At 37.8% G+C, this 10,786-nt stretch overlaps 1 protein-coding gene and 1 pseudogene across 1 annotated transcript; both read right to left on the minus strand.

The window, feature by feature from the left end:
* LOC115069930 overlaps nt 1–1,063 on the minus strand; it is a 3,415-nt pseudogene extending 2,352 nt beyond the window's left edge.
* A 1,309-nt stretch (nt 1,064–2,372) lies between these two features.
* LOC103732097 (putative olfactory receptor 52P1) lies at nt 2,373–3,338 on the minus strand. Its single transcript, XM_008830614.1, has one exon. The coding sequence runs from the start codon at nt 3,336–3,338 to the stop codon at nt 2,373–2,375; it is 966 nt and encodes a 321-aa protein (XP_008828836.1).
* Between the last annotated feature and the right edge of the window lie 7,448 nt (nt 3,339–10,786).

Below are 10,786 nucleotides of genomic sequence, written 5' to 3' on the forward strand. Positions count from 1 at the left end.
ATATATATATGTGTGTGTGTGTGTGTGTGTGTGTGTGTGTGTTTGTGTACGCATGTAGTGGCTTATAGAGTATGAATTGTGTCCCCAGTGTCCTTCATTTTGGAATTATTCACTGGGCCCACCAAGAGTCCCAAACCTGTAAGACACCATCTCTCCCCCTCCCAGCAGCCATCAATTACCAAAAGTTCCTTACACTGGATTGGGATTCCTTACCCACTTCCCCATGTCTATGCTTGGGTTTTGTCTGGAATGAGCTTGTTTAGGACGTGTGCATTCTGTAACCATTACTGTGAGTTCATGTGAGTAAATGACCAGTTGCCTGGAAGACTGTTTCCTTGGGGTCATCTACCCCTCTGGCTCTTACAATCTTTCTGCCTCTTCTTCCACAATGATCCCAGAGCCTTGGGAGGAAGAAGTTTGAAATAGATGTTTTATTCAGGGATATGTATCCTGTGGCCTCTTGGTCTCTGCATTAGTGATACCTTTTTCTTGAGAGTAATTAACAGCTGTCTAACTGGAATTGAAACTTCCTCATGTGCAGTAGTGTAAACATAGTCAAATAGATCCTAGAGAAAACCCTATTTTCATCACATCTCTATAGCAACAAAACTTCTTACTTTATTCTAAATTTTATGCACCCTCTTATACACGGAGTAGTGTACTTTCACCCTCATCAAAGAAGCTTCTTTTTGCCTGAAAGCCTCTGTTTCCTTATATTCTGGACAAAACCCAGGCTTTTACAATCTCTTTACCCCCTCTTCCCTAATGGTCCCCAATACCTGGGTGGGTGAAGTTTAATATAGGAGTTGTATCCAGGGATACATACTCTGTAATCTAGTATGCTCTAAAACTTATTGCCTGAATATAAGTAGGTGCTCCTGTGTCTAGCAGTGCCCATGGAAGTCAGAAGAGGACATTGAATCCCCTGGAACTGGAGTTAAGGAAGATTGTTCATATGGTTGTTAGTCACCATGTGGGTGCTGGTAATTGAACCCGAGTCTTCTGCAAGACCAGCCAGTGCTCTTAACCACTGAGGCATCTCACCAGCTCCAGTTTTATACATTCTAAATTTTTATCTTTTGTTTGCATATTGAGACAATTCATATTAATTGTGGTTATTCTTATACCTAAATCAATGTCTGCCCTGTTTATAACTAGATTCTATTAATGCATTTATTTTTTTCTTCAACATATTGTGGTCTTTTCTAGATTAAATGGAGCATTTTGGAAAATTCAATAATTGGTTTCTATTGATGTTCCTTTAAAATATTTAGTGGTTGCCCTAGAGAAATCAATATATATGTAGAACTGATCTAATTCAAAAATTATTGCTCTGTGTCACACTCAGTGTCTGTGTCAGATAAGGGTTCTTCCTTCTCATTCTTTGAACTATTTGTAATTCTTTTTTTTTAATTTTTCAGTTATTTTTATTTTATGTGTATGTGTGTATTGCCTGCATGTAGGTAAGTGTACCAGTGTTGTGCAATGCCCGTGGAGGTCAGAGGAAGCTGTCAGATCCCCTGTGACTGGAGTTACGGACAGATGATAGCTGCCATGTGGGTGCTGGGATTCGAACCCGGGTCTTCTGTAAGAACAACCAGTGGTCCTAACTGCTGAGCAATCTCTCCAGCCATCGAATAATTTGTAATTCTTAATTCTCTTATTCATATCTTATTACCTGTGAAGTTGTGATTACGAATATTTTGACTAATGTGTTTTATGTTAAATTATAAATAGGAAAAACCAAGTAATTTAGCTCAATTTATTCTATTTTGATGATTTTTCTTTCTTAATATGGTTCAAGTATGTAATATAAACATTTTTCCTGTTGAAGGAAGGCTGATATAGATGATGATTCTCTGTAACTCTGGAATACCAATTCTGAGGCAGAAATTTGAAATATAATGACCTTTTACAGCAAAAACAAATCATTGGTTTAAGTTTTCTTTTAAACTGATTTTGTGGTTATAAGAATGGGTATCATTATTTCAATATTTTTTATATTTTAGAAATAAACTTAAATATAATTTGAATATTTTCTTTAGCTTCCTCTGAATATATAGACAGCTAAATAAATATTCCTATAGAGACAGTCAGATAGATAAATCAGTAGAGTGGAAAAAAGATGCATAAACATATATAGCTATAGATACATTAGCGATGGAAATGTGAAACTGCACAGAAACATGCAAAAAGTGACCATTATATTTCTATAAATATTTTATATGAAAATAAAAATTGAGTACATATAGAGATATAACAGAATATTCTCCATTAAGACTATAAGTTAAAGGAGACTATAAGTTTGAGACAGATTTTAAATAATATAAATGCACTGTGATTACATAAGTCAGAATGTTCTAAAATGAGTTTTAGGATAACGTTTTACCTTTCAGAAAGTTTATTGTGTTAAAGAAAAGACCCACCACTCGTTCACGAATCTGCTTGGTCTTCACCCCATAAACCACAGGATTAACTGCAGGAGGCACTAGGAGGTACACGCTGGCAAAGATAATGTGGACACTTGGAGGGACCTTCTTACCAATGCGGTGAGTTAAGAAACTAAACAGTGCAGGGGTGTAGGAAATAAGGATAGTGCAGACATGGGACACACAGGTGCCCAGCGCTTTAGAGCGGGCATTCTGGGAAGAGAGCCGGAACACTGCCTGGAGGATTTTTACATAGGACATGGCAATAAGCACTAGGTCTACTGACATCACTGACAGGGCCACTGAGATCCCATATGCTCTGTTAATGAGTGTCTTGGCACTGGCAAGCTTCACCACAGCCATGTGCTCACAGTAGGTGTGATGGATGACATATTTTGTATAGTACGGCAGCCTCTTAATGAGAAGAGGACATGGCAAAACCATGAGCACAGCTCGGCTCAGGCCAACTAGACCGAGTTTAGTCACCATGGATGTGGTCAGGATGGTTGCATAATGCAGTGGGGTGCAAATAGCCACATAGCGATCATACGCCATGGTCACTAGGAGAGCTGACTCCATAATGCAAAGTGTGTGGATAAAAAACAACTGTGTTAGACACGCACCAAACTCAATCCAATGTGCATCAAACCAGAGGATGTCAAGCATCTTAGGAGCTGTAGAAGACGCAAGACACATGTCATTCATTGCCAGCATACACAGGAAAAAGTACATAGGTTGGTGGAGGCATGGTTCTACTTTGACAGTAGCTATGATTATGCTATTTCCCAGCAGGGTCAGGACAAACAGGAGGCAGACAGGGATGCCAATCCAGCAGTGAACACTTTCCAACCCAGGAATACCAACCAGGAAAAAATATGAAATGTGGTTGTATGTAGTGTTATCTGCCATGTTAAAACTCAAGATGGTGCATGTTTACTACCAAGTATCAAGGAAAGGACTCTGTAGTTAGAAAATAGCACTGCAAAATGACACCCTGTGGTCATATGTGGAGGGAATCCAGAATCACTGGACATCACCTTCCCTGAAGGACCGACTTCAGCAAAGGTCTGTACATGCTCTGTTATATGATTTCATCTTTTAAGAATCAGCATCCCAATCTGCAAAGGAAATTGAATTTATTAACTCAGTTTTCCCTCAATTATAAAGCTTATTTCAATTTCCATCAAAATGTTCCTTTTCTAGAAGCAAAACAGTAATAATATAAAATATATCTTTGTTAAAGTTGGTTGTTTCAACAGAGAAAATAGGAGACACAACCATCAATATAGGCAGAAACAGATTTTTTTTAACATGTGTTAGAACGTTCTATATTTTTAAACTTATATTCTTATCTTAGGGTAACATAAGTAGATGCTCAGGCATTTAACAGAATCTGATAAGAACAAAGCATATGAAATTATAAACATAAATCATTTATTCTAAAACGTTAATTTAAGTATGTTTCAGTTTGTCAAGGGACACATTGCACATGTTCCATTTTAGACCTGTGTAAGCCTTCATTGTGTAAGATAGACAGAGCTTTCCATGGATAAAGTCAATAGTGAGAGACTGAAGAAACACAAAGTGACCAAAAGCAGTTTTGTCACTTCTAATTGCTTTGCCTGGAAGGTGGGGGCAGGGGATAGATCAATGCAATCATTGCTGACTAAACAGTCAGGTCATAGGCTGCCTTCCTTCTACAAGTACTGAGGCATAGGGAACTTCTAAATTAGGCCATTTGAATCTATACTTTTAGGGAATTGTCACTGATATTTCTGTCAACTTATTGGTGGAGGTTATTTGGGTCACTTGGAAGGCTAGGAATAGTGATTCTCTTGCAGTTTTCTCTGGACTCAGTGCTAAACAGCTTGGTCTAAAACAGTGACATAATTTTTACTTAAGGTTAGTTCCTTAATATGCTATGACAGACAGGTTAGTACAGGCATATAAAAAAGTAATGGTCAGGGTGAGGAAGAGCTGATCTCCTTTAAGGAAGACCCCAGTGGATGATTTTGTACTGAAGGACTTCAGAAGACATTAACTTTAATTGATAAGCCTTTAATATAAATAAAAATGCATGAAATCCAGTGGGGAAGAGCTATAGGAGGATCCAGAGTAGGAAGGGGATATAAAGAGGACCAAGTATGAAACACACAAAAATTTAATAAAAATATATATTTAAATGGTGGTTTATTCCAGTTATGCACTAAAATATTTAGAATTGTTGTATATAACCACATTAATGGCAAATAAGTCTAATCTTATTTGCAGCACTGTAGACTGACCACCTGCTCCAGCTCTGACACCCACCATTTCTGGTGACAGTGATGATCAAAGAGGAACAATTCATGTTTTCTGTGTCAACAGCAAGAATTGCTCCTTAGAACTCTTCCTCTCATCACCTCCTTCAGTTTCATAATTATCCCAAGCCATTCTTCCTTGAGTCTAGTTTCCACCTAGCACCAAAATTGTACTCTGTGACAAAATTTCATCCACTCATTCTCCTGGAAATCTTGTCTGAATGTTCAAATAATACGCCAATAGGATCAAATTGTTAACCTTATTTTTCTTAAAAATTTTCGCTACTCTCAAGGTGATGCAAATGTTCCACTGACATATTCTTAGTAAGTAAATGAAACATTTTCAAAGATTGGAAATATCATAGCTTAAATTTTTTCTAGTATTCAATAATGTAGAGTTGCAATAACTATGTGCTAGACATAAGAAACTAAGACATAAGCATAAATATTGAACTTTCAAATTACAAAATGTTTTTGTTTTATTTATTAGATATTTGATATTTTAAAATTCTCACATGACTTTTACTTTGGGAGAGTTTTAAGTAAAGTTCACTTATTACTTCTGATTCTGGGAGAATCAAAAATTTAAGAAGCTGATTGTAACTGAAAGGATACTAACAGCAAGTATAAAGTCATGGTTGTCAGAAGCAAATTACCTCACCTAGAAATATTTTGATACAATTTAGCAAAAAAAAAATTCTAAAGAGTAGAAAAAATCCACACTTTTCCTGGTTAATATAAAATATTATAAATTATATTTTAGTCCTAGTAATTAACTTACACAAAGGCTAAGTGAATGAGGAATTAGGAAAGAAATGACTTCCTTTGAGAGAAGATTGTTTCCAGTGCCCTAGAAGCTGAGACATGCAGACAATACTGTCAGTGTGATCTGCTTTGCCTTCCCCTCACCTTAAAGAGTCACCTCTGTCCCAGGCTTACTGTGAATAGAATTCTCTATGTCAACTTCAGGATGTAGGCAGTAGTAAGTGCTACTATTCCTGTTGGTACAATTACCTGTCTGTTTCTAAACAAAAATTCCTATGTCTCTTCAGGAATCCTGGACACTGATGTTTTGCATTTCTAAGTCATTGAGTACAGTTAGCTGTCCGAACCTCTCCCTGGGGAACAGAATGACTCACTTGATCACCGTGGCATTTCCATTATAGCTTTGTTTGTATCTAATGCATATTTTATCTTAATATAGTATCATTACCCACATATAAAATACACCCACCTCTGTTTATTTAACTCCAACATTTCTTCAACAGTTGCTAACTCTGTATTTCTGTTTGAGTGCTCAACTTTCTGCCTGGGGTCAGTCTCATTTGTGAAGCATACACACATGTATAAATATCCAGGGAAGGAAAAATCCTTACAGGAGATCAGAAGTTCTGGCATCTTCATACAATTCACAGTACCAGGCAGTAACCGTTTCAACAAGCATCACACACAGTTTCAAGTAAATAGGAATGGCTCCTTAGTAATGTGCTAGTACAATGCTCGGGAGACTGCAATGGTTCAGAAGGCAGATTGATCCCTTAGGAGATGCTGAAGTGAAGAGTGGATTGGGACAGCTTCACACAGAGCAGTGCAATGTCCCTCTGCACCACTAGGTTAACCCTGTGCATGCCACAAATCTGTTGTAAATACTGTGAGTTCTTCTTTCACAGAGTATAATCTTAAGAATCAATCTCAGGGGCAGAATAAAATTAGACACCTGAAATGGGAAAACATTATATAATTCTCTGGAGACGTCTATGAAAAGACTAATGAGGAAAGAATAAGTTAGTTCTCATAAATTTCTTTTCTTTTCTTTTTTGTTGTTTGAGAGTTTTCTACATCCATATAATGTGATCTATTCAAATCTACCATCCAACTTTCCCCTCCAATTCCTACACCATCTTTCCACTATTTCCTCTCATGAATTTATAAACTTTCTTTATAAACCCACCGAGTCCACTTAGTGCTGCCTAAATGTGCATGAGTGTAGGACCATATACTGGGCAAGGGCAGCCTCTTCAGCATCACATCTCTGACAAAAACTGAGTCTTGTTCTACCTGCAACCATGGGCTGCCAATAACTTCTCAGCTAGTGATGGAATTACATGAGCTTCTTCCCCATACATCCTGAGATTTGGGGTTGTTTGATTTTATGTAGCCATTATGTTGGGATCACAGCTACAGTGAGTCATGTATGCAATGGCCCTGTCATGCTCAGGAAATATTTTTTTCCCTACAGATGTCGTATTACATTATTTCTGTCCCGTCTTTCATGATGACCTCAGAGTCTTGTAGGGAGGGGATGTGATATACCTGTCATATTCAAATGTGGCTACTCCACAGGCCCTTACAGTCTGCATTATGGCCACTTGTTGGTCTCTGTATCACACTCTACTGATAAAAGAAGCCTCTACATCTAGGGTTGAGAAATGACTTAATCTGTAAGTATAAAGGTTAGAAATTAGGGGGCTGTTTACTAATATACCCATTTAGCAAAATAATAATTTCACTAGGACTTAACCAGTTACTAGTCTGGGGACTAGTTAACAGTACCAGGCTTCAGTTCCATCTTATGGACTGAGCATTAAATTCAAGCAGGAAGTAGCTGGTTACTCCCACAATGTGCCTGCCACTGTTACACCAGTGGGTATATTTTAACAGGGGAGTAAATATTATAGCTCACAGGGTTTATTGTGAGTAAAAGTAATTTTGCTGATATTCTTTCCCAATAGTTTTTACAGACACTTCCAGCATTAAGAAAGCTAGCCAATAGGGATGCTGTTTCCAAATGGATATCATCTTGATTTTTTCCATGTTTTATGATAAAAGTATGTGATATTTCAAGGAAAAGAGTCTTACCACCATATTCTGGAAGTTAAACAAGATCAATGATGAATAATCTATAATGCTTGGAAGATTCTATTGGATCCCACTGACTGACAAGTTAAAAAGAGATAACCCATTCCTGGGCTTTTCCTTTGATAGAATATGGTATCTGGGAGAGTAGTTCCCCTGTTCTCACGTAATTCCATTTAAATGCCAAATATGTGTGTGTGTGTGTGTGTGTGTGTGTGTGTGTGTGTATGCCTTACATCTCCTTACATCTCATCTAACCAGGTACAAACAGACCTACATGAAACCCTCACTTTTGGCTCTCAGTGCTTCTAGAGTCATAGACTTCCTTTGGAGCTCTCTATCATACACACTGCCTGGAAGTTCAACTCATTCTCCCCTTATCCAAGGCCCAGATCTGATAAGTGCCATTTTGTGATATAGGATTAATGTGGGATTTTAAGACTTGGACATTAACACAGATGCTTTCTTTTGCCTTTCCCACTACCTACCTGGACACTTGTGTCTGTGTGAGCACAGGGAGTTTACAGTATTACTAAAGCAATAATTGCCAACTCTTCCCAACCCAGTACTTTCAGAAACTTCTTATTTATTTAAATTTCACCACATTCCAGTCATTCTGAAGACTAGCCAGTTTTCACCCACATGTCTATTTTATTATTATCTCTCAAGCTCAATATCCTTTAACATCTCTCATTTAAAATGTATCTGATAACATGTGTTCCTAGGCTCTTCCATTGCCTCTAGAAAGATTGTATTAGGGAGAATGTAGCTTCTCTGAGGCCTGGTTAATTTGTTATTCAGTAAGTGACTGCAAGTCAGCCATGAGCAAGAAGGTACCTCACTGTCCATACACTGTATCAGATGTAACCAGGGGAGAAAGGATGTGTTTTCTTAAAGCAAGATGTTTCAAGACAGGTAGAAGAAATGATGTTTTATAATGTGGTTTTTGAGGGATGATGGAAACAAGCATTGGCTATAGAATGATAGATCATAAAATACTTGAGAATCTCAATGAGACGTAGTGAAAGTGATAGGATGTAGGAAAAGAAAATCCCATGTGGCGCAGGCTGAGCATACGGACAAAAGCCTTTTATATTGTCAAGATTTTGATCAAAAGACTAAAATAGCTCTCATGATGTGACAAGAGTTATTCTCCTGATTAGAGTCAATGCAACTTCAAATTCTCTAATATCCTAGGTCTTGCTGTCAAAGAATTGCTTGGGGACTATTTAGGGACTTCTGTTCTACTGAACCTGTGATCTTTCTAATTCCTTTGCAATAATTAATTTTTAAGCCCAAGCAGATCAGTTCATTTCTGAGATATATGCTAACATGTCCTTCTTTAGCCCACCTTCTGCTAAGTCATTTCCCCCATTTCTCTTATTTTCATTAGAACCATATTATCAGCAGAACTGTAATCAAAGAGATGACATTACCTTATCAGGTGCTACAAGTGATTTTGAAATTCCCTGCAGAGAAAGAATTTCTACCTTAAATTGAGAGCACATTTGTCTCTTCTTCTCTCCCCACAAATGAGATTTCAGCATCAGGACCAGGCTAGAATCAGTTAGGCAATCATCCATAGAGCAGGGTTTTAGTAAGCACTCACTTTCAACAATAATGTCAATTCCAGGATTCTGATGGTGACTGTCCTTAAATTTCCACCTATGTTCCTGACCTTGTCATAGAGATGCTTCTCAAGCTCCATACAGTACCAATTGCATGTAAGGCATAAAAGAGGCCTAACTATTAGGAAATGCTTTTAGAACCAATTGTAACGGCCCACACAGTGCTAGTAATCCTTGCACATGGTAAGGTTTTAGGAAAGATTACAAGTGCCAGATCATCCTGGGTCTTGCAGGAGTTTTTATACTACCCTGGGTTAGGGAAAAAGAGTTTATCTTATGACAAAGAGTGAAATGCCTTGGGAGCTCACATGCTCTTAGGAGCATGTGGTATATAACAGAATGAGATGGATGCGCCCACAGAAATGAGAAACTGCAATCACAGTCAAGAGCTTAGACAGGACTTCTTAGAAGATTAATCTATGCAAATTAACAAACGATATACACAATACAGTAGTGAATTAGCCACAAAAGGGAAAGAGACATCAGTTTCCAAATATACAAGGTGCCATTGAGATATTTTTCAGTGATGAACTCATCCCTTTGGGACATAATAGGAAGGAACAGACATGTACAGGACTGACTAACATGTGTCAGATCCCAGATGATGTGACCATCCACAAGGTGACATTGTTTAAGTTCTCTCATCTTTATTCTCCCAGGAAAATATGTTTATGCTAATTGATGACTGTGGCAGCTCTTGAGAGATCAAATGTGGTACAAGAGTGAATAGTTCCATAAAAAGTCAAAACAGCTATTTACATCTCAGTGTAATATTAACCATTCTTGGGAAGGCTCGAAAGAAGGAAATTTTGGGATGTGAGGAAGAAAGAAGCCCTCATTCCAGAGTCCAATTAAATCCAGTAGAGGAGCAGGAATTCCAGCACAGTTAACAACTACCCAAGGCTTGTCTTCCAGTTTGGTCATAAATCTGCAATTTTCTAGGATTCTTACTAAAAGCCCCATTTATAGGAAAAGGGTGTCTAGTGAAGCCAATGTGAAAAACTAGTAGCTCCATAGTTATTATATTGTTATATAATTCTGAATTCCATCCAAGGCATCTCTAGAGACACCACATGTATCTCTTTTATTAAATGAGAGATGAGAAAGAGAGAGAGAGGGAGAGAGAGGGAGAGAGAGGGAGAGAGAGAGAGAGAGATTCTTAGCAAACTTTGGGGATGTAGCTTGAGTTATCCTAAGGACATATAAGACTAATGCTAAAATAATTAATTGAATACTGTAGGAAATCAGGATGGCATGCACTAGGGCGAGAGAGCCTAAAACTTTTAGAGTCCATGCTACATTCTCTGCTGAAGAGAGGGGTGCTGAAAACACAGCCCTAAAATGCCTGTCTTGCAGAACACTGCAGGAATAGCAGGAGAAAAGTGGCTGATTCAAAAGTTTAAGCTCCTTGTTCTGGGGGAAAACATCTTGGTTAACAGCCCTTAGCCACCTCCTGGTCGTGAACAAATAACTCAGCTATCAATAGCTAAAAGATTAGGCCAGGTTAAAGGTTTACTCTTGGGCTAAAAGCTAAAAGTTTACTATGCTTTTAGCCCTAAGAAAGAAAATATTG

Source organism: Nannospalax galili, unplaced genomic scaffold (assembly GCF_000622305.1).
Source record: "Nannospalax galili isolate Female #2095 unplaced genomic scaffold, S.galili_v1.0 scaffold635, whole genome shotgun sequence".
Lineage (NCBI taxonomy): Eukaryota > Metazoa > Chordata > Mammalia > Rodentia > Spalacidae > Nannospalax > Nannospalax galili.